The sequence below is a fragment of the Drosophila mauritiana genome, chromosome 3R (assembly GCF_004382145.1).
Source record: "Drosophila mauritiana strain mau12 chromosome 3R, ASM438214v1, whole genome shotgun sequence".
Classification (NCBI taxonomy): domain Eukaryota; kingdom Metazoa; phylum Arthropoda; class Insecta; order Diptera; family Drosophilidae; genus Drosophila; species Drosophila mauritiana.
In genome coordinates, this window is record NC_046670.1 from 6,977,365 (window position 1) to 7,004,208 (window position 26,844).

At 47.1% G+C, this 26,844-nt stretch overlaps 9 protein-coding genes across 13 annotated transcripts; 5 read left to right on the top strand and 4 right to left on the bottom strand.

Annotated features, from left to right (window-relative positions):
• The first annotated feature begins 2,361 nt into the window (after positions 1-2,361).
• On the top strand, positions 2,362-4,154 carry LOC117143954 (endoribonuclease ZC3H12A). The gene has a single exon (XM_033308889.1). It carries the CDS (start codon positions 2,500-2,502, stop codon positions 4,114-4,116), a length of 1,617 nt encoding a protein of 538 aa, XP_033164780.1. The 5' UTR covers positions 2,362-2,499; the 3' UTR covers positions 4,117-4,154.
• LOC117143955 (zinc finger and SCAN domain-containing protein 31) lies at positions 4,081-6,578 on the bottom strand. Its single transcript, XM_033308890.1, has 5 exons — positions 6,286-6,578; positions 5,230-6,230; positions 4,938-5,072; positions 4,770-4,880; positions 4,081-4,369 (listed from the first exon to the last, which is right to left on the bottom strand). The coding sequence occupies exons 1-5, from the start codon at positions 6,448-6,450 to the stop codon at positions 4,222-4,224; spliced, it is 1,560 nt and encodes a 519-aa protein (XP_033164781.1). The 5' UTR covers positions 6,451-6,578; the 3' UTR covers positions 4,081-4,221.
• Positions 6,579-7,067: 489 nt separating this feature from the next.
• Positions 7,068-8,820, top strand: LOC117142727 (zinc finger protein 271). Its single transcript, XM_033306895.1, has 5 exons — positions 7,068-7,308; positions 7,369-8,129; positions 8,185-8,319; positions 8,388-8,498; positions 8,558-8,820. Exons 1-5 carry the CDS (start codon positions 7,162-7,164, stop codon positions 8,709-8,711), a joined length of 1,308 nt encoding a protein of 435 aa, XP_033162786.1. The 5' UTR covers positions 7,068-7,161; the 3' UTR covers positions 8,712-8,820.
• A 32-nt stretch (positions 8,821-8,852) lies between these two features.
• On the bottom strand, positions 8,853-10,264 carry LOC117142729 (zinc finger protein 184). The gene is made up of 4 exons (XM_033306899.1): positions 10,059-10,264; positions 9,498-10,000; positions 9,299-9,433; positions 8,853-9,152 (listed from the first exon to the last, which is right to left on the bottom strand). The coding sequence occupies exons 1-4, from the start codon at positions 10,182-10,184 to the stop codon at positions 8,945-8,947; spliced, it is 972 nt and encodes a 323-aa protein (XP_033162790.1). The 5' UTR covers positions 10,185-10,264; the 3' UTR covers positions 8,853-8,944.
• Positions 10,265-10,312: 48 nt separating this feature from the next.
• On the top strand, positions 10,313-11,773 carry LOC117142728 (zinc finger protein 449). 2 transcript variants are annotated; one of them, XM_033306897.1, is made up of 5 exons: positions 10,316-10,529; positions 10,591-11,084; positions 11,145-11,279; positions 11,373-11,483; positions 11,549-11,773. In XM_033306897.1, exons 1-5 carry the CDS (start codon positions 10,380-10,382, stop codon positions 11,685-11,687), a joined length of 1,029 nt encoding a protein of 342 aa, XP_033162788.1. In that variant the 5' UTR covers positions 10,316-10,379; the 3' UTR covers positions 11,688-11,773. The 2 variants fall into 2 exon arrangements, with proteins under 2 accessions (XP_033162789.1, XP_033162788.1); XM_033306898.1 differs by lacking the exons at positions 11,373-11,483; positions 11,549-11,773 and having other exon boundaries at positions 10,313-10,529; positions 10,591-11,088; positions 11,145-11,223.
• A 40-nt stretch (positions 11,774-11,813) lies between these two features.
• Positions 11,814-16,593, bottom strand: LOC117142726 (phagocyte signaling-impaired protein). The gene is made up of 7 exons (XM_033306894.1): positions 16,234-16,593; positions 15,920-16,144; positions 14,447-14,939; positions 13,984-14,383; positions 12,635-13,918; positions 12,373-12,571; positions 11,814-12,312 (listed from the first exon to the last, which is right to left on the bottom strand). Exons 1-7 carry the CDS (start codon positions 16,292-16,294, stop codon positions 12,128-12,130), a joined length of 2,847 nt encoding a protein of 948 aa, XP_033162785.1. The 5' UTR covers positions 16,295-16,593; the 3' UTR covers positions 11,814-12,127.
• A 531-nt stretch (positions 16,594-17,124) lies between these two features.
• Positions 17,125-20,186, top strand: LOC117142408 (N-acetylglucosaminyl-phosphatidylinositol de-N-acetylase). The gene is made up of 4 exons (XM_033306357.1): positions 17,125-18,101; positions 18,713-19,003; positions 19,150-19,243; positions 19,305-20,186. The coding sequence occupies exons 1-4, from the start codon at positions 17,561-17,563 to the stop codon at positions 19,480-19,482; spliced, it is 1,104 nt and encodes a 367-aa protein (XP_033162248.1). The 5' UTR covers positions 17,125-17,560; the 3' UTR covers positions 19,483-20,186.
• A 15-nt stretch (positions 20,187-20,201) lies between these two features.
• Positions 20,202-24,712, bottom strand: LOC117142405 (axoneme-associated protein mst101(2)). Of its 4 annotated transcripts, none has more exons than XM_033306353.1 (5): positions 24,552-24,712; positions 21,696-24,279; positions 21,440-21,631; positions 20,601-21,381; positions 20,202-20,544 (listed from the first exon to the last, which is right to left on the bottom strand). In XM_033306353.1, exons 1-5 carry the CDS (start codon positions 24,585-24,587, stop codon positions 20,373-20,375), a joined length of 3,765 nt encoding a protein of 1,254 aa, XP_033162244.1. In that variant the 5' UTR covers positions 24,588-24,712; the 3' UTR covers positions 20,202-20,372. The 4 variants fall into 4 exon arrangements, with proteins under 4 accessions (XP_033162244.1, XP_033162245.1, XP_033162243.1 ...); XM_033306354.1 differs by lacking the exon at positions 24,552-24,712 and having other exon boundaries at positions 21,696-22,427; positions 22,473-24,435; XM_033306352.1 differs by lacking the exon at positions 24,552-24,712 and having other exon boundaries at positions 21,696-24,433.
• Positions 24,713-25,012: 300 nt separating this feature from the next.
• LOC117142409 lies at positions 25,013-26,783 on the top strand. The gene is made up of 2 exons (XM_033306358.1): positions 25,013-25,155; positions 25,967-26,783. The coding sequence occupies exons 1-2, from the start codon at positions 25,096-25,098 to the stop codon at positions 26,681-26,683; spliced, it is 777 nt and encodes a 258-aa protein (XP_033162249.1). The 5' UTR covers positions 25,013-25,095; the 3' UTR covers positions 26,684-26,783.
• Positions 26,784-26,844: the final 61 nt, after the last annotated feature.

A 26,844-nucleotide genomic window follows, 5' to 3' on the forward strand; every position in this document is an offset into this window, starting at 1 on the left:
TTTATTATTCTGATAGTTTTAATAACTCCAATTTATGGCAGACTGTTTTCTGTGTGCTCTTACACACATTCCAATTTCGAGTATTGACAGCACGGGAGCATTTAACCATCCAATGGAGAAGGGGGATACGGACCCCACCAGCTAGTGAGCGACTTTTCTTATATCCTTTTTTGTTGGCCTTTTTCCCTGATGCTCTGTGTGATCTGCTTTTTTCGGGATTGGGTTCAAGACCGTGGCCCGAGGCCGTAATAATAAAAACAGTAGCGGAAACTGGGTGCAGTGCACACGAACAAAGCGTTGAGAAACAATAAGGGAAATCGCCCAGCGATTCCGTGGTAGCAAAGCGATTCCAAGGGAAATAAGCAGAAGATAAAGGCCAGAAAGAGTTGGCATTAAACTAGAGCAAAATGGACCACATTTAAAGGCCCTTAACGGCAAACGTAGCTGTGGGCATAAATTAAAGCTCATGTCAGGCGGAAAGCCCCACAGAAATAACCATCTCACATCCTGAAATCGACAAAAAAAACCAACACACATCCGCCTTTTGCCAATGTGTCGGGAACTCATGGTTAATCAGCTTAGACAACCTCCGTCATCGGGTTCGAGGCATTTTGTTGTTTCGCCTGCTTTTTTGGGCACATCAAGAGGCCTAAGAGCAAACAAATAACTCGAGTTCTGCGGCCAAGGGGGCTTTATCCCCTGGAAATGCTTTTAAAAATTAAACAACTGATAAATGACAAAGTTCGTTGGACCAGAAATTATCGTTTGACAAATTGGAAGGCCCTGATGGGAGCTCATCTATTGCCTGGCAACCACGTGGTGAGAGAGTCCTTCCCAGATCCTGCGGATGGAGGGCACTTACGGCAGAGCCAGACGAATTACTTGTGACCAAATGGTTCTATTGACTTGGAAAATTAACTCAGAGAAGATTTTGCGTTGAGGGATTTACGATGAAGGACTTAAAGTAAGGTCGCGAATTTTTTCTTTGTTCTGTGTCATATATGATTTCTTTTATAGCTCTATTATATTTTCCAAGATGTTCTTTGTTCAGTTGCGCTTGGTATTCAAGTTTCTTTAACCTCTTTTATTGTTACGCTCTGAAACACAAAACTTTGACCACAAACCCGAACACAAAAGTTAACTTGACACTCAACCACCGAAATGTAGTTAAATAGTGCATCATCAAAAAAATAGACAAGGATTCAGAGCACGGGAAGGAAAGGGACTTTACTAATTATCCGTTAAGCAGGAAAAATGCCAGCATAAAAATCCAAGCACGCTCAAAGAGCAACAATAAATTTTACGACGACCATGATAAAAAAAAGATTGGAGCACAAATTTTAGCACTTGTCGTGTGTCTGAGTCAGGAAAAATGGAGTTTCGCAAGGACTCGCCTCTCAAAATGCATCCTTATCCTTTCAGGGAAACTCACTTTCCCTGCGTGCGAAGAGAATGACTCGTTGCTTTTCAAGCGGACCCATATAGTATATATAGCCACCCCAAAAAGAATCCTCCCATGGCACACGTAGCGAACTTTACGTCCAGTTTTATAGTTTTTTTATGTAGCGCTGTCCCACTAATTGCCACATGACTTGGCCAAAGATGACAGGACGCTGCAGGACGAAAGGAAATTAATGAAATTACTTTAGTGTCGCCGGAAGGAGGGGACGTATTGCGTATTGTATATGCATTTATCCAATTGCACTTCGATCGTAGCATATAGATATCTATGTAACCATGATAGATGTGACCACTTATACCTAGTAAACTATTGAATTTGTGGCCAACTCGAGGCAGTGCATCCTTTTTGTCATGAAAAGGGGGACCAAACGTACAATGAAACAAAGAATTCAATACGAAAAACGTGTACTTTATTTTAACTAATTAAATCGAACTAAGTGAGATCTATAAATGTTGATAGTAGAAATTGTTAAAACTATATTCGAAATACTTTATGTACAATAAATACAATAAAGAAATGTTTATGCATGTTACTAAATGGAAGCTGGTGTTTTATTTAAAAGTTGGATAGTGTAAGTTTGAAGCTAGCAAGTATTATAATAAAATAAATATAAATTTTATATATTTAAATATTTCTATATGTTTTTGTATGGAACACGTATGTAAATACGTTTAATTTGCAAGATAGTTTGGCAAAGATTAAAGATTAAAGATTCGATATTACGTATTATACATATTTGGCGGGCATTTTAAATCTGAATAAGAGGAAGTTGAATCCGTTTCCTGTCCTCCAAATTAGCGATGAGCGTATCTTATGGCGCCTAGCTCTGTTACTATCGATACTAAGTCAACATTGTTGTTTCGCTGACCGAAAAGTTCGATAAAGCATCGATAGCACCGCGAATGGGCAACCCAGCTCTAGTCTGTAAATGTAAATAGACGGAACTTGCTGCAGAGAACAGCTAAAAACGCAAGGAATCGGGCAAAACAAACAGCAGGAGCGAGCAGCCGAGGAAAAGCCAGCCGCTGGTCAGTTAGATGCGCATCAATATGGATTGCGAAGTGCAGGAGCAACACAAACAGCAGCAACAACAACAGCAGGTACACCAGCAACAGCAACAACACGGCAGCAGCAACAAGTTGCCAGTGAGAAAGCAGGAAAGCTGCTCCGACGACGATGAGAGCCAGAGTCCCAGCCGCACGACGGAGCGCCAGAACCTGGAGTTTGCCAAGAAGCTGGGCTATAGCGAACAGTCCATCCATTCAGCGCTGACGCGCCTCGGCTCGGAAGCCAAGCAGAACGAGCTTCTGGCGGAGCTGATCAAGCTGACGGCCGATGCACCGCGGCCCGCCCACATCGGCGGCAGTCCATCTGCCGTGACCAGCACTCTGTCCTCCCCGACCGGCGTTAACAATAGCTCTGGCTTGCGACACATCGTAATCGACGGCAGTAATGTGGCGCTTTCGCACGGCAACAACCTGGTATTCTCCTGTCGTGGCATTCGCATCTGTGTGGACTGGTTCCGTCAGCGTGGCCATCGCGACATCACCGCTTTCGTGCCCAACTGGCGCAAGGAGATGGCGAACAACAACATAGCCGACCAGGAGCTGCTCTACGAGCTGGAGCACGAAAGATACCTGGTGTTCACGCCATCGCGACATCTGGATGGAAAGCGTGTGTCCTGCTACGATGATCGCTTCATACTCAAGCTGGCAGTGGAAACCGACGGCATTGTGGTGTCCAACGACAACTACAGGGATCTGATCCTGGAGAGCAACGAGTTCAGGCGCGTGGTGCAGGAGCGCCTGTTGATGTACTCGTTCGTAAATGACATCTTCATGCCACCCGACGATCCGCTGGGCAGATCGGGTCCAAATCTGGACCTCTTCCTATGCTCGCAGACGCAACAGAAAATGGCGGATGCGCAGCAGTTGTGTCCGTACGGCAAGAAGTGTACCTACGGGCAGAAGTGCAAGTTCCGGCATCACAATCAGACGCCACTGCTGCAGCGCCTCCCGCTGCAGGCCTCCCACAGCGCGCCCCTGCACACGAACGGTGGCCAACAGATGATCAGTCCGGGTGGCAATAATAACAATGTGAAGATCAACTCACTGATTAGCCGGGAACCACTGGGACGCACCAAGTCCAATACCATCGAACAGGTATGTCAGGGCTTCTCCGCACAAATGGATCTTTCGGAGGGTTCCGTGGAATCCAGCCAGCCCAACCGCCACAAGAAGCTGCAGCGCCAACAACCGCCGCCCGCCTACCGCCTGCTGGTGCCCACCTACAGTGCTCCCCTCCAGCAACAACAACACCAGGCACAGCCGCAGCATCAACAGTCCAACTCCAGCACCAACTATCCCCACCAGTATCTGACGCGCACGCCATCCGCCCCGGTCACGGATCAGGGTCTGGGTCTGCCACTGCCCGCTCACAACTTCGCCCATCTATCCGCCTCCGATTCGCGCATCAACGAGGAGCTGCACGCCTCGCAGCAGCTTCCGCGGGAGGAGCAGCGCCGATTGCTGCGCTATCACCTGGGCAGCCTGTTCCCGCCGCACCAGGTGCACGCCGTACTGCAGCTCTATCCGGAGGAGACCGACGCCAAGACCATATGCGCGGCTATACTTAATTTATTTCCGCATAATTAGGCTAGGCTTAAATTTCACAATATAATTAGATGTGTAATTACACGCGTGTTTCTGCTTAAAGTGTAAAGTGTCGCTTTGGGGCGACGTGGAGTCCTCGCTCGAAATTTACATATCCAGGCCAACGATGTTGGCCGTGTCGTAGGGCAGCAGCCCGGGCACGGATTCCCGTGCGGACTGGCCGCGCCTCTCGTGGATGACCCGGTGATTACGCAGTTTGTACGCCTGGGGGAATCCCTTGCCGCACACATCGCAGCTAAAGAGAGAGAGCAAACGTGTTTTAAATTGATTAGAATCCTTGATTAATTTATGTCTTCCTTATAACTTATAATATTTAAACACTAATCCTTCATTCCCTGTTTATCTAATGATATTTACGCCTCAGACACCTAATAAACAATCAGCTAAACTCGAAATATTAATATACTACGTAATGACTACGTAACAATAATCTTTTGAAACAGCATGGCTCTTTCAAAATAGTTTCCAGTGAATTGTACATTCTTATAGAATAAAAAGTATATTTTTATAAACCATTTCCATCTCTCTATGTCAAAAAACTCAATCTGCTTCTGAAGCTATGTCTGCATAAACAATTTGCGAAAGTTCGTGCTAGAGAATACGGACTGTAGCCGCTGGGGGAAAGCGGAACTTACACGTGTGGCTTCTCTCCCGTATGAATCATTTTGTGGAACTTCAAGGTGTTGGTGTAAGTAAATGTCTTGTGGCAAACGTCGCACTCGTAGGGTCGCTCGTTGGTGTGGATTCTGCAAAAGGGTAATTATTCAATCAAATCGGGGTTGGTTTGGAGCTCACCAACTTACCTGTGGTGCTTGTTTCGTGTGGACAAGTCGGCGAAGGCTGCTGGGCAATAGCTGCATTTGTACGGCCGATTTCCTGTGTGGGTGTTCATGTGCCGTGCCAGCTGCTGAGCCTGGGCGAAGCAATGACCACAGATCCTGAAAAAAGAAGAATTTAAGTTAAAGAAGGCTTACTGAAAGTGAATAATTCCTTCCACACAATCATTATACCCGAATAAGACGGATATAGGAGCTAAAATCGTAATAACACTGCAAAGAACATAGTGAACACAGTTAAGACTACGAAGTTACTTACTCGCACTCGTGGGGCTTCACGCCGGAGTGGACCTTGATGTGCTCGGTAAGGCGACTCTGGGAGGGATACATGTTGCCGCAGACATCGCAGATGTACTTGAACTCCTTCTTGTCGCCAACAAGGATCTTGTGGCCGCCCTTGGTCTTGATGCCGGCATGCTTGCGCGCCAGCACCTCGCCAATCGAGATGTCCTTTTCGGATTTGACGCCCATTTTGCTGCCAACCGAATCACTGTTACCCCGCCGTATCTTAAGTGGATTTCCGCGGTCAGCTGTTTTTGAGGTACCCGATTCCATAGCCACCGAGGCCGTCGATGTAGCTGACCTGCGGGGATTCACTCTCCGCTTGGTGGCGATCCGCGCATTGATGGACGCGCGAACGCTTTTTGAGGGAACGAACTCCTCTTCGGTTGAGTTCAGATCGACATCCGCATCATCCTCGTGGGCACTTTCGGTCAACTGATCATGCTCGACCTGATCCAGGTATTCGATTTCGGCAGATAACTCGGACAGGGCTTGATCGGCCATCTCATGGTCATAGCCTTGATCTGGGATGAGGTCGCCCTCGTACGTCTCGTACACGTCATAAACCTCCTCAATTATGCCGTCCTCCTCTACCTGCTCGCTCTTCACATGCACAATGCGATCCTTTTCTAGCTCCACAAGGATGCCATCCTCCATCTCGTCGTGGAAGACACCACCACCCTGCGTTTCGGCATCCTCCGCCTCTGCATAGTTGCTCTCGTCCAGGTCCACATCCTCGTCTTCCTCGTCATGCTCTGGCTCCTGCTCCGCATCATCGGGATCGGCATCCGGCTCCAGCTTGGTGGCTGGCTCCGCGCCCTTCTTCTCCGGTGTTCGCTGCTCCACCTCCACGGGTCCAACGAACTGCCGCAGATGGCCGTACGATCTTTGGCAGGTCTCTCGGAACTTAAATGCCATTTTCAGCACCTTGAAGCACTTCTCGCATATCTTATCCGGATAGTGATCGAACTGTTTGATCTGCCAAGGAAATTGCACTGTTAAATAGTTCGGTGGTCCAACGGGACAAACTTACGGGCACTCCGCCGCACTCGCGTATCATGTGGGTCAGATCCTTTTCCGAATCGTCGTTGAAAATGCTGGCCATGGGCTCCTTGGGCTGCTGCAGGCAAACCCGGCAAACGATCCACTTCTGCGTTGTCGCCGCCGCCGGACTCGCATGTGCCGCCGAGTCTCTCATTGTCTCGAATAGGAGATGGATCTCTTCCAGGAGGCTACTTACTCTCCGCTCTAATATTTCGATTAACACGCTCGCTGGACGAAGACGACGCCAAAAAAAATAGATTGTAGTCTGGAGCAAAGTGCACGCGTTGCAATGCGAATGACGCCATACAGGGTGAGCACTGTCGACGTAAAGGGTATTCCATTCGCTACTTCAAATATTAAATATATAAATACGAATGCATTTTGTGGGCAAATAAATCAATAAAATAGGAATTCAAGCTTTTTACACAGTAAATACATAAAAACCAGATCATTTAAGCAGTTTAATACAAAGCTATATATTTGTCAAATTCATGTAAAGTTCCATCGTTTCCTAAGTGAGTGTGGTCCCTACTGTACCAAAACAAAACTACATTAATAGAACAATGTTTTTTTTATTTATTTTAAAATAATTTTCTTTAAATACAATCAGAGAGGCAGGTAATGAAATTTCGCAAATTTGTATATTATTATCTACCAAAACAAATTATTTAAAACATTTGTTTGGTAAAAAGTGCACTTACAGCTATGTAATCTGTACGCTCCATGCATTTCGTTCATAACGTGCATTCACCGTATCAGCTTTGGCGGGCACGTTTCGCTGTGAATGCCCACTGGCCGTGGACGCTTGAATTCAGCTGTTTGATTCGTTTGCAACAACCGAAGTGATTGTTTTATAGAATTTGCCATGAAAACTGAGTCCAACGAGAAGTGGGTGGTGTGCCGCGTTTGCTTGAACAATCCTACCGAGGGCGATGAGCTGCTCCACGACATATTCAGCGAAACGGCCAGCACCCGCCTGGACCAAATGCTGCATATTTGCGCAGGCATTCCAGTAAGTGGGAATCATGCTCGATTTGCGTATTTTAAATATCAATTATTCCAACCCATACAGGTCAGCCTAGATGACAACTTCCCGGACAAGATGTGCAGCAAGTGCGTGCGCTGCCTGCGACTCTGCTACAAGTTCCGTCTGACATGCCAGCGATCCCATCAGCACATTATGGACATGTTGGACCGGGAGGCCAGCAATGCTAATGCCGCCGGCGAAGGGGATTTGCTTAGCAGCGCGGAGGACCTTTCGGTGGAGAGCGTGCTGAAGTCATGGGAGGACTACGCCAGTCAGCTGGATGGTGGCATGAAAGTGGAGGGCGAGGAGGATCAGCAACATGAGGTTATCACCTATGTCGTGGAGGATGGTGACGCTGACGATACCAATATGTTCGATGTGCACGATCGCACGCAGCCGGTGCCGACTGAGATCGAGGAGGCTGAAACCTATGCTGAATACGAGGAATACGAACTGCTCACCAACGAAAACTCGCCGGAAATCGCACAGGAAAAGGGATCCACCGGCACAGAGATTGCCACAAAGGAATCGAGCGAAGAAGAAATTGCTGAAGATGTACTCGACTCTGACGAAGACTATAACCCAACTCATGCTAAGCCGGAAAAACGCGTCCAATCGGGCAGGAAGCCAGTTGCATACCACAAGAATAGCCCAGAAGTCGAAGCCTTCAAAAAGAAGGTGGGCAGGAAGCCGCGCAACAAGATGAGCGCATACATCTGCGATGTATGCGGAAATACCTATCCGACTCAGGCGCGTCTAACCGAGCACATGAAATTCCATTCTGGCGTTAAACCACACGAGTGCGAGTAAGTTTAACAGAAAGTAAATAGTAACTATGGATAATACAATCTCATTTTATAGGATCTGCGGAAGAGGCTTTGTGCAGAATCAACAGCTGGTGCGGCACATGAACACGCACACGGGGAACCGACCATACAAGTGCAACTACTGTCCAGCTGCCTTCGCAGATCGATCCACAAAAACCAAACATCATAGGTGATCTGAATAATGAGAAATATTCGAAACAGTTGAAAGTAAATAAAACTGACGTTATTACTCTCCAGAATTCACACCAAGGAGCGTCCTTACGAGTGCGACGTTTGTTGCAGAACGTTTACCTACTCGGACAATCTGAAGTTCCACAAGATGATTCACACGGGGGAGAAGCCGCATGTGTAAGCATCAACATATTTTGCTGCTCCATTATCCTGCTATAATAGCTATTCTCTTTCAGTTGCGATCTTTGCGGCAAGGGATTTGTGAAGGCCTACAAATTGCGTTTGCATCGGGAAACGCATAATAGACGTACCACCTGGAGAGATGAGGCAGAAGCGAGCACCAAAAAAGAAGATGTCAAGGGGGAAACGCCGGAGTTTCTCAGAGAGTGACTTGATCTTATTAGTTTTAATGCAAAGTTTAGACTAAGCATTTAGTAAGCTATTGTTTTAGTTCTTCCATTAAGCAAATAAATGTAGACAGGATATATTTTTTGTCAAATTTGTTTTATTTTTCTTACAAATTAAAATTGATAAAATTAGAAATTTTAATGGCGGTACACCAATATATTGTACAATATTTAACGAGAAACTTATGTAATTTGCACTTTAATGTTTCGTCTTAGTCACTGACATGTTTTCATCCCTTTCGTCCTTTTGTGTGACTTTTCGTGGGTGTTTTTGTGGTGCAGCTGGGAGAAGGACTTCTGGCAGAACTGGCAGCTAAATGGTCGTTCACCCGTATGGGTTTTCAGATGAACCCGGAGGACGTTGGAGTAGCCGAAGGACCTGCTGCAGAACTCGCATTTGTACGGTCGTTCGTTGGTGTGGATCCTAAAATAAATTTAACGTTAGAAAATTCCTTGCATGACTTAAGTTTTAGATTTGAAGTAACTTTTATCAAGAATTGTTAACAATTAATTGACGTTGAAGCTGATTAACCGAAATCTATCACTTTTATTATAGTTGTGACCACCTACCTCTGATGCTTAATACGAGTGGAGGGATCGGCGAACCTGGAGTCGCAGTAGTCACATTTGTAGGGGCGATTACCGGTGTGCGTGTTCATGTGCCTCGCCAGCTGCGGAGTCTGGCGGAAACGTTTGTGGCAGATTCTACAAGATAATGGAATTATGCAATTACAGGATACGATGGGAACAAATCGAACTCCCTGCTTACTCGCATTCGTGTGGTTTCTCCGCACTGTGGACTTTCATGTGGTTGGTCAACTTTACGCGCTCTGAGTAGACATTGTTGCATATGCTGCAGCTAAAGGAAGCAGCCTGTCCGGAGTCCTCGTCCTCAAAAGTCACCGGTTTGGGACTGAGGGAACAGACAGATTCCTCTGGAGCGGAGATGGTAGGCTCTATGCTGACCAATTCATCGGCACTACAGGTCACATCCTCGCTGCTCTCCAGCGTTACATCGTATGACTCTAGGTACTCGTACTCCAACTCGCTGTCGCTACCGGAAGCCTCATTTTTGGACAGGTCTCTTGATTCACTTTTCTTCTTGGTCGTCTCCTGCTCATCGTTAACAATCTCTATGTTAATCTCCTGCAGCTTCTGCTCCTTCAGCTCCTTCTCCGTCTGCTGGCAAAGGGATCTGAGTTTGAGGGCCGCTCTGAGCAGCAGGGCGCAGCTGGTGCAGATGCGATTGGGCCAGTTGGGACTCTCGCTCAACTGTGGGTAGGTTTTAAAGGGGTAATATATATCATAATAAAAATATTCAAAAACCCACTTCAACTCCAGTGCAGCGTTTGATTTGATCTGGAAAATCTGGCTCCGTGGGCATGAGAGACTCATCCTTAGGCTGCACCAAGCAGATGCGACACTTTAGGTCCCTGTTATCCACGTTGGTATGCATTCCTCTGTTATTGTAGGTACAAATTCCGAAATATTAAATTTTTGTTTGTTTACCGACCAAACAATTAAAATGTGTGCGGCTTCGGGGCGAATGGCAATCGGCCCTTCGATAAATATCGGTGAATGGCGAAATCAGCGAAGAGGAAGCAAAGTTATTTTGATCGTTAATTTTTGTCGGCCAACTCGCTTGGTTCAAATGGAGATACGATTGAACATGATGACCCTGTGTAGGACTTGCCTGCAGGATGGCGAAGCCCACATGGTGTCCATTTTCCAGACGGCGGACGATAGGCTGTCCGGTGGCGTATCCCTTTGCGACAAAATCGAAAGTTTGAGTGGAATTCAGGTGGGATCCGTTTGCTTTCCTTGATCTTTCTAATTAAGTTCAAGTATTCTCTCATCCACAGATAAGGGCAACGGAGAAGGAAGTGCTGCCCACCAGAATCTGCCTCAGATGCAAGGCATTTCTAACGCTGGCCCACAAATTCCGACAGATTTGCCAGCGCTCCAATGAATTTCTCAGAGAATACGTGGTAAAGGATGCAGTCGAGCAAGTGGTGGTCAAGGAGGTGGTGCAACGAGTGGGTCCTTCAACTCCGCCACGAATCGAGACTGAGCAGCTTGAATCACCAGAGGATGAGGTACTTGAAGAGGGAGTTTGGTCTACGGATGATCCCATTGAGGAAACGCCACCCGAACCGGCGGAAAAGGAAAGGCCCACAGTTCTAACGGTGCAAATGCTTCCTGCTCCCTATCCTGCTTCTGTCCCTGAACCTGCTCCTGCTCCTGCCGGCACTGCTAAATTACATGTGTGCGAGATCTGCGGCAATGGATATCCCAGGAAGAGCACGCTGGACACCCACATGCGAAGACACAACGATGAGCGGCCTTACGAGTGCGAGTAGGTATACTTACCAGTTTCTTGTATATATAAATGTCTCAGTCATGCGGTTCTTTTTAGGATCTGCCACAAGAGCTTCCACGTCAACTACCAGTTGAAGCGCCACATCCGCCAGCACACGGGAGCTAAACCATATACCTGCCAATACTGCCAACGCAACTTCGCAGATCGCACTTCCCTCGTTAAGCATGAAAGGTAAGTAGAGAATACATAATTACTTAGCTATTCCAGCAAAAGCATTTCTGTATCGTTTGGAACCTCTACTAATTATTTGTATTTCTTCAACAGAACCCACCGAAATGAGCGTCCTTATGCTTGCAAGACCTGCGGAAAGAAGTTCACATACGCCAGTGTCCTTAAAATGCACTACAAGACGCACACAGGCGAGAAACCCCACATGTAAGTGGTTTCGGTTCTAAACTAAATCAAACTCAAATCTAATCGCTTTTCTATTATTACTTCAGATGCCAACTCTGCAACAAAAGCTTCGCTCGCATTCACAATCTCGTGGCGCATCTGCAAACCCAACAGCATCTAAATGATCCACGACTGACTGGCTATCTAAGTACCTTCAAAGTGGGGATTACTGTAGCCAATGCTTAATTTAATAAGATCGCGACATTTTACCTTTGCTGAATGCTTAAAACTCTGTATATACGACCTTTGTTATATAAAGTTTGCTAGAAAGATTTCACGAAACTAAGAAAAATTCGAAAAAAAAACAAATTGTTTACATTTTTACAATTTCTTCTTTTATTTGACTTACTTGCAAAGCGGTACGCAATCTTTTTTCTTTGTTTTGTTCTTTTCTAACTTTTGTTTTACAAATTTTACAACTTCTATGTGTTGTACGGGGGAAATGCCGAAAAGTGATTGATAAGTGCTGACTTGGCGCTGGTGTTCGAGATAATTGTAGTGTAGAAGGATTATGAGGTCGGTTGTATCCGTTAACAAAATTAAATAACAAACTATGAACTTGGATTGTGTGGGGGCAACGATGACCGGACTGGCTGGCTGATGGCCTTTGCACAGCAAAGAAGCATCTACTTGGCCACCATGCGTATCTTGTCCTTGAGCAGATTGCGCAGTTCGGTGACCATCAGCTCGTGGGAGTCCTTGAAGGTAGCCGAAACATCGCCGATGAGCGTGGCTTCCACCTCCGGCTTGAGCGACATGTCAGACATGAAGGAGCTGAGGTCGCGTGGCAGCACGGGCGCCTTCCAGGAGCCTAGGGATTCGAGAATTCAACCTTAGCTTATCTTTGCGCGATTTGTTTAGAGCCACTTACGTATAGCCGTGTCGCAGGCCTCAAGCTTGTGCTTCAGCTGTCGCATCAGCTCCTGCAACATCTGGCTGCGCTCCTTCTCGCTGATCGGCTGCGGTCCATCCACCTTGTTTTCCACCGGCTTCTTCTTGGTCTTGGTCTTTGAGCTGACCTGCAGCTTGTCGTTCAACACGGACAGCAGGAAGGCGTACAGCGATAGCATCTGGAAAAGTTATAAGCCCATAGGTGAATATAAGATTATCTGCCTTCACTACCAACAAGTTACCTCTAAACTGGCTGCCACTCTCTGCTGCTGACCTCGCCGCTTCCACAGACCGTCCATGCCGTTGCTTTCGTTGCTCTCGTTGATGGTCTGCACGCACAGCTCCATAGTCGCAATAACGTTGTCACCCATCCGCTTGCACTGCTCGGCCAGCTTTGCCGACCCGCTCTGCAAGTCGAGGACCAACTGGGCAAGGTCGTCAAAGAAACGTTCGTATGGCATGTCGAGCAGCAGGTGAAGGCGTGTGGGCAGCAGATTGACTAGAAATTTTTGAGCCAACGACTTGTAGTTCATCAAGCGCAATCTCTGGAATAATCCCGTCCAGGACTCCCGCAGGAGCTCCAAGGTGGTCGTCTCCGCTCCCGCTGCCGAATCCTTTAAGCCCGCGCCGTGGTACAAGTCGATGAAGGAGGCAAAGAGTCGGAGCATCAGCGAGCGTATTTGTAGCACCTCGACTTCCTGGTCGAATGACTGCCTGCGCTCCTCCGCAGCGTCTACCTCATGTAGAGGATCCCATCGGATAATGGCCCCTAAGTCGCGATTGTCGCTCAACTCATGCCAAGCGATCCGGTCCTCCGCCGGCTCAATACTCATCGCTACATATGCGGATAGATTCTGCGTGATATTGCCATAGCAACTGACCAAGTCACAGATCTGCGCCTCCACCGAGCAGGCCACGTACTGCAAGCTATTGGTTAACCGCTCCTTGAAGTTCATGAACTCCTCCATCTTTGAAAACGTGCAAAAGCGATATGTTAACGCAATGTATTCCAGCCTTTCCTTATAGCTGTTCGTAAAAAACTTTAGGGTGGCATCGTACACGTTTCGATTGCCCGAGAAGCGACCTCCAAGAGGCAACAGTTGGCAGTGCACATAGCCCATGGAGTCCAGCTGAATCTGCTTAATGTCCAGATACTCGTACATCTCCTGTGCGCCCACTTGGCAGCCAAACAGATGGTAGATCTTTAGACTCAGCAGTTTCACGTGGAAGTTACTCGTACTGTTTCGCAGAACATACTGCAGAAGGCACAGCGCCTCGAACAGGTGATCCGACTTATTTTCCCGCCTACTCAGATCGTACATTACATTCGCCGCCAGCAGGGCGTATGCATCCGATGGTCCCATTTCCGTGGCCAGCAACTTCTTACCGAAAGTACTCCTGCCATGCTCGTAGTGCAGCTTGAGCGCCGTGTAGAAGGCAAGCAGGTGGTCCGCAGGCAGATCCATGTGGGAGCCGCACATTCGAGAGATTTGCAGAGCGCAAAGATGTTTCTGCAACTGCTCTTTCTAAAATAATCATATACCACCAATCGTTAGACTCAGAGTTCAATTTATAGTTTTCGCATACTTACATTTTTCGGAAGCGACGTAGAGGTTACTCCGCTCTCCAACAACAACTTGCTGGCCAGCGCTTGCCTCTGGTTCATGCTGATCGAAGGCAAGAACAAGGCGATATCGTGAGTGCAGCACGATTTGTCACCGAACAGACGGAAGTACTCAATGACCATCTCGTCAAAGTCGCCGATTAGTTTTTCCGCCGGCAATTGCTCCGCTCGCATGCGCTGGTGTAGCTCCAACCGTGCCAGATAGGGTCCCCTTCTCTGGCGCTCCGAGGAGTCAATGATGCGCTGAAGGAACTCCTGACACCTGGCCAGAGAGTCCTTATCCCCGTTCTCCACGCCCTGCGGCGTAAGTTTTAGCAGCTCGAACGAGCTTTGGATGTACTCCTTGTAGAAGTCCCAACGATCACGACTTCGGGATAAAAAATAAAACTTAGAAAACATAGTTATACATATACTTATTGTTAAGGCTCACTCTGCGTCCAGCAGCTGCTGCAGCAGCTCATTCAACTCCCGCCAGTTTCCCAGCTCCTTGAGCAGCTCGAACTTCATGCTGACTGGAGCACCGGGGTACAGCTTCGCGCACAGCTCACCAGTAAGGAATTCCCACGCCTCCTGGTACTTGTTTTGTAGCTTAAGTATGTGCAGATAGAGGAAGGCCTCCTGTTCCGTCTCCATTTTGCCCTCCTTAATGTGCTTGTCGACCATGCGTTGCGCCAGTCCCAAGTAGATTTTCCGCTTCTCGGGCAGCGCCGACTCCGGTCCACGGATTCCCTGGAAGACTACGCTGATCACCGACCAAAAGTAGTATGCATTTTTCGGCTGCGCCTTGTACAGCTGCAAGGCCACCGCCTGCTGCGCCTTGTAGTCCTCCACTCTCACATGCGAGATGAAGAGGTGGGCGAGCAGCTCCTCGTTGCCCGGATTCTGCTTCACAGCGTGCTGGTACAGCTCCACAATTTTGTCCACTGCAAAGAGGTGGATATTTATATATTATTAGCGACTTTAGTTTGCGCAGGTACAGGTATCTATATATTCAGATCGTTGGCACGCACTTGCCGCCCGTCGTCCGACTAAGAGAATGCGATTTTAATTAGTCGGGCGAGGTGCGCGTGCCAAGAAAATACGAAAATATGAATTGTGGCCACTTCGTGTGCGTAGCAGGGGCGTCTCTAGGGGATTCACTTAGCGGATATCGCCCCACAGATGTGGCTAAGAAATATTCTTACTTAAAAATGTTGCTTTGTAAACATCAATAGATTTTAGAAATGCTCAACAAATTGTATCGTTTGATCGACCATGGTTTCGTATTTAACTAACTTAAATAAATATTAATATTATCTTAAAATCTAAGCTTGAAAATATTTTGTAAACTTTAATTATAATCAAAAGAATGGAATTCTTAATGATCAATGAGGGTTGTTTTTTTTAGACATCTACAAACATTTAACTCATGCAAAAGGAAGCAGCTATTCTTTTTTATAAAATTTAAATTCTAGCATGCCTGTAACCTTTACACATTTGAAAGAACAAATACTCTTCCTTAATCATTATCTATACATACAATTAGTCATTGCCTCACACAGGAAATTCGTTTTTAAATTTAAAAGTGTATATTAAATTACAAAAGGTTATTCAAACCTTAACAAATGAAACAAAGAATTTATAGCCTATTAGGAGCTACTTGTGAACAAATCAGTCATTTTCGATGGCTGGTGCCCTTCTTGCTTGCGTTAGAACGAGGTTTTTGGTTTCCATATAAGTCTAGGTTCGTGCTTTAAGAGCTTATGGCTAGTTGGTTCTAGCATACTCCAGTTGAGGTAATGTACCTCCTAGACCATGCTGAGTACGTTATCAATCTTGCATTTGTCAAAACCTAATCCCCAGCAAACTGTGGCTCCACGTGGGCTCAGTACATCAACCCTGGCGATGATTTACACATACGTACGTTGTTCCATTTCGCGGTAGCAGAAGGACAGCACCTGCAGCGTGGAGTCGTCCGTGGGCTTCTCCTCGGCAACGGTCAGGAGGCATCCGTGGCTTTCGTCATAGCGTCCCAGTCGCAGGAGCGAGAGGCCTTTCAATGCCCGGGCGCAGAGCAGGTTGGGATGTTTGCGTAGCAACTTCTCGGATTCCTGCAGAGCCTTGCGATTGTTGCCCACCTCCAGGTTGTCTGCAGAGGATTGAGATGTTAGTCTGTGAGACTGTGGACCCGGCACATGGAGCGCCCCATTCCGCCGAGGGCACGGACACCACACTCACCGTAGACCGGCCGCAGTCGCCGCTCGAACAGGGCCGAGTCCATGCCCTGCTGCTGTGCCATGTTATCGTGTTATGTGGTGCTGCTTTATGCTGCTAACCTAATTACAACGTGCTGCATGCACCTCGCACTGAGACTCGCTCTCTTTAAAGGTTTGCGGCACGCTGTCGTCTGCCGTTGATCAATTTCCTGCAATCGTTTGGGGCTCTCCTTGGGTTGCCCGCGGTGTTTGGGCGGTCGGGGACGGGCGGCTGGCTCTCGGGCACTCGAATCACGCGGTCGTAGGCTAATTATGTGCTTATTTTCATAGAAACTAGTGACTTTAAATTTTATTCAAAATAAAAAAAACCTCAGACTGCATATTCGGAGAGAAGAGAGCGGACCTGTATTTTCTCCAGTATTTTCTGGTATTTTTCGAGAAGAGCATGCCGACACTAGGGGTGTTCGCTCAAATCACAAATTTAAGCCAAGATATTCTTATTAGGAAATTTTTAAAATTCCATTTAATCATTCTTCTTAGAATGTTAAGGTTAGAATGTGTAATGGTGATCTCGCAAAAAAGTGAATTTCTAATATGTATATTAATAAAGTAGCGTTTTTAGTAATTTCATTATTATCTATGCTCAACAAAGTATTGATTTTCTTATAAAAGTAAAAATGTTCATAACTATAATTCTTAATATTTCAGATACTATTAATAAAGTTATAATAAAGTCATGACATTCGGTTGCAAATAAGTTTTATTAAATAAATATTAGATTTAACAATTTATACCAGAATTTATAAAAACCGTGAAAAGAGTACCCCTACCGCTGGGCACTTTGTGCAACAGCTGAGCGCTAGAGATGGACTGATATATTCTCACGAATGGTAACTTGCCAGCGAACGATGAATGGCAGAAAAGAGTTTATCAATTTATTCGAGTGCTAATTAGATAATTGCAGCTTTGTAGTTGCACGGCGCACCTGACAGTCTGATTAGAAGCGTAGCGGAAATCGTGATTGAGTCAGCGTGAGTCACGGACCTGCCACGCACCACGCCAGTTGCCCATCTCTAGCTGCTGCCCCCGAAAGTCGAAAACGCGTAAAGTTTTCGAATAAAATGCAGAGATTAGCCGATTAGGCGGCGCGCGGGCTCGTAACCAAACGTTTTCAAGTATTAAACTACCGATTAAGAAACACATCCACTTAGTGCAATAGTTTAAGTAACCGCCCGAGCACCGTTATCGCCGCTTTTCCGCTTTTCTTCGCTGCCAAATTGCGCTGCATGTCCATTTTTGGTGAAGAATTTCTCGCCAAAAATCTTGCCCTTGGCCGGACGCAATGAGCGATGAGATTTAACTGGCTGAGCGAGTACGTGGCCAGCATATCAAGCAGCATTGCATCGACATCCCCGTGGCGCCAACTGCAGCAGCAGGTGCAGCAACTCGTCCCCAATCCGCAGGCCATCTACTGCCGTATCAGGTCATCATCCGCCGAAGCACTGGAGCACGTACTGATCGCCTGTGCGGTGTACTTGCTAGTATGCCTGGGCCTCTACAAGCTCACCTTTTGGCTCTCCGGAGCCGCATCGGGATCAGGATCGGGACTGGACGGCCACCACAACGACAACGACACCAGCAATGCCGGGTCGGGCGAGGGGTCAGAGCTGAGCCCAAGTCCCGATGGCATTCGGAGTCCTGGCGGCCTGAAGCAGGCCCTGCAGTCCGGATTACGGCTGCGTAGCGTCCGGCTGCCCAAAACGGCGTGCATGGAGCGCGTCTTGCTGATCACCGCCCATCCGGATGACGAGTGCATGTTCTTCGGACCGCTGATCTACTCGCTGACGCAGCGCCAAGGCTGCCAGGTGTACATACTTTGCTTGTCCAACGGTGAGACCACCAGCAGTGACATCATCTCCAAACCACCAATAGATCTGGAAGCATTAAACGAAAGTACACGTTTCGAAATCAGTAGCGAATCGGATTTAGCTTTATTGCTGCCATATGGGCACAGCATTCTCTTCGTGTTAGCCACCAATTGATTTCGTGCAAAATAGTCCCTATAGGAATATTTAATTCTCTTTAAATGTTATTATTCTGGCCCATAATACTATTATTATTTGAATTATTGCAAAGATTCAAGGGCTACACCGATGTTATCTTTTTATAGATTATAGGTACAAGCATTGATAAAAATAATACCAAGTTGGCAAATCTGATAGTAATGTAGGGCCGATTTGTCTATTTATTTCTTTAAAATTTAGATACTCATTTAAAAATCTATTTAATTTCCGAATAATTGTAGTTAATTTACATGCAACTTCTATAGTCATATTTACATCATTACTTCTTAAGTTTCGCTAAAAAACTGCTTTCAATGTACTGAACATGTTGACCGATCGTACATGATTGTTTAAAGTGTGTGCTTTTGCACTTAAGATGACATCATTATTTTATCCTTTTGAAAATGATCTTTATTAATCAATTGCTTTCTCGCCCAGGCAACTTCGAGCACAAGGCGAAGGTGAGGCGTCAGGAACTGTGGCGATCTTGCTCCAAACTGGGCATTCCCGAGTCCAACATCGTGCTGATGAATGCCACCAACCTGCCGGACGACCCATACGTGGACTGGCGCCCAGATGCGGTGGCCAGCTTGATACTGCACACGATCGAAAGCCTCGACATCCAGGCGATATTCACTTTTGATCGGGATGGCGTTAGCTCGCATCCGAACCATTGTGCTGTGTATTACGCGGCCGCCTCGCTCTGTTTGGCCAACCTTTTGCCCAAAGGTGAGGAGGCGTGTGAGTCACGCGGGCGGCGACGGATGCAAACAATGGGTGCATGTTAATTGGCGTGCCCATCGCTGCATTTGTCGCTATTAATAGCCATAGATATTATAGTATAGAGCAATTTTTTATGTACCTTCCCAATGCAGATTGTAAATTCTACACCTTGGACTCGATCAATGTGGTCAGAAAATATCTATCCATCTTGGACCTGCTGTGCACGTGCTTTATGTCTACGCATTGGTATGTGTTATAAGTGATGCCGAATTCATATATAAATTATAATGAGTTTTTCATTACACAGGTGCATTCTGAATTGGAAGGAAGCTGCGATTGTGAGGAGTGCGATGATGGAGCATCAGTCGCAGATGCGATGGTTTCGCTGGCTCTACATTTACTTTTCGCGCTACATGTTCATTAATTCGATGCGTCAGATAAATCTCTCGGATGTGGAGTTGGAAATGCAGATACATGACAACTAACAGGAGGAGGGCCAGCGATTGAATTGCAAAAGACAAACTACCTTCATGATCGGATGCTCCCGTTGGCAGAGCAAGTGGTTTTTAATTTAGACTCTGACGATTCTACTAGTATATATATGTATGTAACTACTACTGTTGGCCAAACGATCGATAGTAATTGGAAAGCTATATCCAAAACCACGAAGGGAACAAAGAATCAGCGAAGCGGCAGTACCATAGGCAACCGAAACCACAAAACAGTCCATTAATTAGTTCCACACTCACATATGAAATGGCATATCTTTAATTCTTATTAGTTAGCTCTAATTATTATTTATACTCAGTCCAAGCAATGTTCCAAAGTGTGCGATGTAGTCAATGCTTTAAAATTAAACATGTATGCGTTATTCTAATTGTTGTTAGCTTATGTTCTCATTTTTGTTTTCTGTACATTGATTTCCCCCGTAGCATACACACCTTTAGTGAGTCACTTTCGTTCTTGTAAAATTGTAAAATAGTTTGTTGTAAGCAGCGAAGTACAATAATAATTTTATAAAATATTTACATAAATATATATATGAATGTATGTATACACACATAAACCAATCTTATGATGAGCCAGAGAGGATAGATTTTAGAATGCTGTTGAAAAATATTATTTATTTAAAGTATTTTAATGAGCGCACTTTAAAATTCATTGTTTTATGGGCCCACGCAGAACTTAGTAAAATGCGAGACGATTTTTTGTTGCAATACTTAAATCTATTGTTTTATTCTAATTCCGAATTTGAAGTCGAAAACACAGAATTAACTTCAATTAGAATAAGAAGAGTTTCGTTTTTGGCCTTCACACAGTTTTTTCCACCATAAATTTTTACCCATGCCGGCTCGGAACTTCTCCTCCGAATCGCCTAGACGTCCACTTCTTCCGCACAGTTAACAATCACCTTGCCCAGCCCAATGTTGGACTCGTGCTGGGCAGCTCGGAAGGCCTCGTCCGCCTTGCTCAGGGGATACGTGGCCGTTATGAATTTGTGCATATGTGCTCGACCAGATTGCATGAGTTGAAGAGCAGTCGGATACCTGCGAGGATAGGAGGATAACTAAATGGTTAGACATGGAAATTTCGGTGCACTCACATATTGGCGGAACGAAAACTGGGCACTAGGCGGATGTTCTTCATTAGTACGTCCAGGGCATTGAAGCTGGCACACTCTGAATCGCACTCGGCCAGCACACACACCCCACATGGCTGCAGGGCCATGACCGCCAGATTCATCGTCATTGCAGAGATGGAGCAGTTGATTACGCAGTCCGGCCAGTCCCGGAACTTGCTGTAGATGGCTTCAAGGACCTCTCCGAACAGTGCGTTGCTATCGAACTCGACTGCTTGGAAACCGAAGTCCCGGGCGACCACATCCAGAGCCGGAGCCATACAACCGGCAATGGCCACACGCTTGGCTCCGATGGCCTTTGCGCATATGCCGGCCGCCACAGCCGTTGGGCAGGCTCCCAGGATGAGGACGTTGCTAGTGGGCGTGACATTGGCCTTGAAGCACGCCTGACAACCCAGTGCTAGTGTCTGCGTCAGGGCACCCGCCTCCAAGCTGATGGACGCAGGAAGGCGGTGACAGAGGTCGGCCGGATGCGTTTGGTAGGTGCTCAGGAAGCCGTTGTACACCAAGCCGGAGCACATGTTGTACAGGCCCTTCTTGCATAGGTCACAGATGCCGCAGGATAATGCCGATTCCATGACGACCCGGTCACCCACGTGCAGATGCTGGACGCATCGACCGAGTTCCTCCACGATGCCCGTCGCATCATGGCCCAGGGACATAGCTTCCATGTCCCGATTGCCGTTCTCAAAGACATGGATGTCCGAGTTGGAGACGGCCACTGAGCCCGTTCGAATGAGGACGTCTGTCCGAGAAACGAGTGATCGATTATAATGCTTTCAACTGAAGGATAAGCCACTTACCAAAATCCTTTGGCCGGGGCTTGGAAAAGGGAACCACGCTGATCTCGTAGGGATTCGTTATGCGTAGCGTAAGTGCTTCATCATCCGCGGTGCGCTTTTCAGAGGGTGGATGGCAACATGGCCGCGTGCTGAATGATCTCTGCGGCTGCAGCTGGACAATAGAACTCCGGGCCAAGAGATTGCCTATTCTGTCTTGGGAACAGGATGATTGACCTGAGCAAACTGAGCAACTATAATCTATCACATAATTACGCACCATCCTTTTTCTTCTTGCGATCGCATTTCTTCTTCGGGAACTTGACCTTGGCGCATTTGCCGGTGCAGCTTTTCTTTGGACAGTCGCCTTCGTCGTTGAAGCAATCCTCGCGCAGTCCCGTTCGCTCCTTGATGTCCTTGCCACGATTGATGGGGTATTTGGTCTGCATTTCGCCACACTTGCCGCCGGATTTGCCCTTCTTGGCGTAGCCGCGATTGACGCTTTGTGACATGGCTCCACCGGAGATCCTTCCCGCAAGTCCGCCGAAGCGTCTTCTCATGAGGGCCGTGTTAATGGTAAATCGGGCCGGAGCAACTGCCTTGTGTAGCAGCCGACTCGTGCAGAGCGAGCACTGGCAAGAGCTCTCAATTTTCGGAACAGGGACACGATAGTGACGGCGCACAAGAGTGGAGTAGACTTTGAAGCGGGGACCATTTGAAACAGTATTCGATTCACGGAAGGCTTGGCCCAAGGCGGTGGACAAGTGGCGCCTGCTTGCTTCCGGTAGGTTAGCAACGGTGGAGAACTTGCATTTGCTCTTGCCGCCACTACCTCCCTTCTTGAACTTGGCACAGGGATCCTTCTTTTTGTCACCTTTCTTGGCACAAGGATCTGCCTTCTTCTTGGCACAAGGATCCTTCTTCTTCTTGGCACAAGGATCTGCCTTCTTCTTGGCACAGGGATCCTTCTTCTTCTTGGCACAGGGATCTGCCTTCTTCTTGGCACAGGGATCTGCCTTCTTCTTGGCACAAGGATCCTTCTTCTTGGCACAAGGATCTGCCTTCTTCTTGGCACAAGGATCTGCCTTCTTCTTAGCACAAGGATCCTTCTTCTTCTTGGCACAGGGATCTGCCTTCTTCTTGGCACAGGGATCTGCCTTCTTCTTGGCACAAGGATCCTTCTTCTTGGCACAAGGATCTGCCTTCTTCTTGGCACAAGGATCTGTCTTCTTCTTGGCGCATGGATCCTTCTTCTCTCCAGACTTGAACTTAGCACAAGGGTCCTTTTTCTTATTGTCCTTCTTGCCACACGGATCCTTCTTCTTATCCTTGCCGCAAGCACTCTTGCCGCCGCCGCCCTTTCCCTTGCACGTGATCTCAGTGGTATTCAACGCTTTCTTCTTGGGTGCCTTCTTCTTACCAGGCCGCTCGCAGGGATCCTCCTTGCAGGGATCTGTGATTAAGGGACATTTGCCAGGGCATTTGCGCTTGGGTTTCACGGGCGGATGCTTGCAGCCGTCTTTGTCCACGGGAACTGGCACCTCTTGCTCCTGAATGCCGGGCATGGCACACGCTTCTTCTGATATCTTCTGCTGGGATTCCCGCACTTGACCAACTTGATTAGCCGCCGACATATGGGAAGTATCGATGATCCTATTAGGAATAGTCTCCTCATCCTTGGTCAGTTCCAGGTCGGCAATGTAGGTATCCGAGGATTTTCCTGCGAAACCTTTCTCCAAGGCGGTACTGCATAGGTTGGCAGCCAGCGAGGTGAGGTCATCGTTAAAGCCCGGCATTTTGTCCTCCGTCAGCTGGGCGGGGCTCAACTTCTGGGTATCGATCTCCACTACGCCCGAGATCAAGGCGTTGAACCTAAGCGGCAGCGTCCTCTCCACGGTGCCAGGCGCATCCAATTCCACCTTTGTGTGCATACAGATCATGGGATCCTGCGGAGTTACGGCGTTCGTGTCCTTGCTCTCCAGAGCCTGACGCAGATTGGTCATGTCCATTTCGAAGGACAGCTCCATTGACGAAACGGCCATATCGTTGAGGCGATTGCTCAAATCCTGCGGCACATCCACACGCACCTCCTCGACGAAGTCGCTCTCTTGGTTGGCGAGCTCTTGGAGATTGGATGCCCTGGTTGAGCCATGGATGGGTTCCGTCTGGGCCATGGCCGACATGGATTTGGTGGTTTTCAGAGCGGAGTTGATAGTTGGATTACCCAAAGCGTTTTGGAGGCAACTATTGACTGCCGTCTGGCGTTGCAGCGGCATGTTTACACCCTGACCCGCATCCAGTGCAGTTCCCACAGCGTCCGCCGTTGACGTGGATGGGTAGGCCTCCCAAAATTTGCCGTCCTGGGCACCCGCCCCGGCCTTGACTTCTTGTGGCTGATCCAGATCCTGCAGGGCCTCGTTCAAGGCACCGTATTCCTCGACCATGCTGTTGGAGAAGGTCTCGATGTGGTTGGCGTACAAGCGCAACTTGTTGATGGTTTCCAGTGTGTCCTTGAGTTCGTTGCCATCCATGCCGGACAGATCCAAGGGCACAATGACTATCTTCAGATCCTTGCCATCGCCCTTTTCCGGCGTAATCAGTCCAATGGGCATGATCTTGGGCGCATTGCCCGAGGTGCCGGAAAAGCTAATCCGCTTGCGCAGCATATCCACGTTATCGCTGACCGAGAACACATTGCTACCCTTTTGGGAGTACCTCTGCACCCGGACGCGACACGGGTGACCCGTCCTCCGGCTAGACTTGGATCCGGAGGAGGCACTGGTGCAAAGTTGCCTCAACCGTTCAGCATGGAGTAGGCTGCGCGGTCGGTAAAGCGGCGCATGGTAGCTGACGCATCTAGATATCTGGAGGAGATTAGGCGCGAGACGGTTAGTCGGGAACTTCCCGAATATGCCTGGCATTTTTTTTCTTTTTATGTACAAATTTTTGACTTGATTTACGAATACATAAGTTAACACACGGTAGAATTTGAGTTTTCAGAAAAGGAAAGAAACCAAAATGTTGTGTAGTGTAAGACGTAGCAAAGAAAAATGGTCTTAAAGTTAACCAAATGTCGAACGTAAAAGTAAAGGGCCTACTGGTTTTGAGTTTTAGCCCCAATTCAAGTCTACTGTACCTGTAAAATGTTGGTTACTCTGCCAAATAAGCGCATACTACTGAATTTTTCACTTGTCCTGAAAGGCCCAAAACTAAAAACTTTGAATTTTGAATTTTGGTGGAATTTTTTTTGTAGTTTTACAAAAGGTTGTGTACTAGCTCTGGGCTATGTTTTCAGACTGGGCCAGTAAGCCATACGAGATTATGAACTAAAATTCGGTAGCCTACTGTTTTCCCGAATAGATTCGTTTGGCAAGTCCTTGAAAATAAGGAAGATTACTGCAACCCTTTACTGCAGATATGATCCCATAAATGCTGTCACTCCAAAAACCCGAAGAACCGACTTTTTTGGGGGGCCTCTAAATGCATTTTGAATTAAATTTAGGTACCACAATTGCTCCTACCGTTGCTGCATATTAATTGATTCACTGGTCACCTGGCCACCCAACCAATTGGTGCCTCAGTTCGATTTTTGCTTTTGCTGGCAGCAGTTTCAGTTTGTGTTTCGTTTCGGTTTTAGTTTCGATTTCTAGCCAAGAGCTAGATCCGTGATTCCATTGACAATGTTGCGATTGGCCAGCTCCACACTTAGTAGTTCCATATGTCTTATTGTGTTTTTTAATGTAAGCAAACACTTGGCATTGCCGATTATTAGGGAACTTGGCGATGTCTTAATTCATAATGGGTTTTTTTTAAAAAAATGAGTGACTCATAAACTGTCGAAGGAAATGGCGTAGGTCATGCATAGAGTTTGATTTGCAAATTGGGGATCACCATTGTATATAATTAATTATATATCATATCCCCACAAAGCTTAGCTTAAATTTTAATCCCATGTAACATTTGATTCTTGAAATCGAAGCTGTTAAGCCAAAGGAAATTTTGAATAACAGATTGTAAGATAATGTAACTATAATCTGCATACTGGTAGGAATATAATCAGACACTCTTGGGCTTTTTGAGCGACATCATTAATCATTAATCTTATGAGAAGAAATCTTCTTGATTTCGAGACGAAAACTATCTCAATTTTGATATTTTCAAAAGTATCGGGTTTAAGATTGTGGAAGAGAGACGTGAGGAAAAGACTTTTAAAATGAGAGCTAAGTCAATGGCAATCTGAGAATGGTTCGATCTCGATTTGATTATGCTGAGCATGATTCGACTTTGAGATCGAAATTCTCAAATCGAGAACGTTAAGAACGGTTTTTTCTCTGAGTGTATAGACAGGCACATATCATAACTCCAAGTCCTCATCTTTGGTTTGTAAAGCCGCCATATCTTATTCAACGAATTCAAGGTCCAGTGACGCGTGCGCGTTGGGATTTGAATATAGAAAGCCTTATTAACGGCCATACTCAATATTCATTAACGTACGTGCAGCCGGTCATTAAGCGCCAAGTATAGATTCCATTTCTCCGAATGTATCTGCAGTTTTTGTGGCTGCTGCTGCTGCTGCTGACGACGACGACGACGACGTCCGCCAAGCCCACCAACTCCAGCGATTCTGCCTCTAGGAGTGGAATGCTGCATGTGACCAGCTTTGTGAACCAGAAACCCAAGTCGGGAGTCCGTGAAGAGTTCGATTTCGAGCAGAATGAGGCGGAGGCCACCAACTCGGCGCATCTGCAACAGCTCTTCGGCAGTTTGTTGCAACTGCCTGGCAAGGGAAACATGAGTCTGGAGCTGTCCCTGGAGACGGACGACGATCCGGTCAGCGAGCGGAACCAGTTGGATGATGAGATGGAGGCGACTGGGGAGCAGCATGAGGGCTTCACCGAATCAGCGGACGCTTGGCATCGCATTAAGCTGAATATTCCGGTCCTGGAGCCGGTGAAGCACCTGATAAACACAGTTGGCGGTGGCGGCGTGAACGACTCCCATGTGAAGAGCAACACTCATCGGCTGATTGGACATCATGGCGTCCACGAAACTCATCACAATGGCGGGAACATCAGCTCCCCGGCCATCGAAACGGAGGAGGATCGGGAGACAGCCATCGACAGCACCGGATTCGATGTTCTGGAAACATTGGGCAGCGCGGGAACGGTTCTGTTCAGCATCTTGCAGAATCTTCGAAAGGTTTTTGCCGCCAGCGCAGGCAGTGCAAGTTCCGCATCCTCGGGGGGCGGCGGCGGTGGAGCAAACTAGAGGACTTCCTTTGGAGATTATGTTCTGTGATTAATATAAGCCTTGTGCAAATTCGGATTCCCTTTGATTTTACTAATTAAATAAACGAAATGTTATGAAAATGGCGAAATTAATGACGGCTGTGTGTTTTAGTTTTGGAAAATAGGTTGCGGCACCACCCC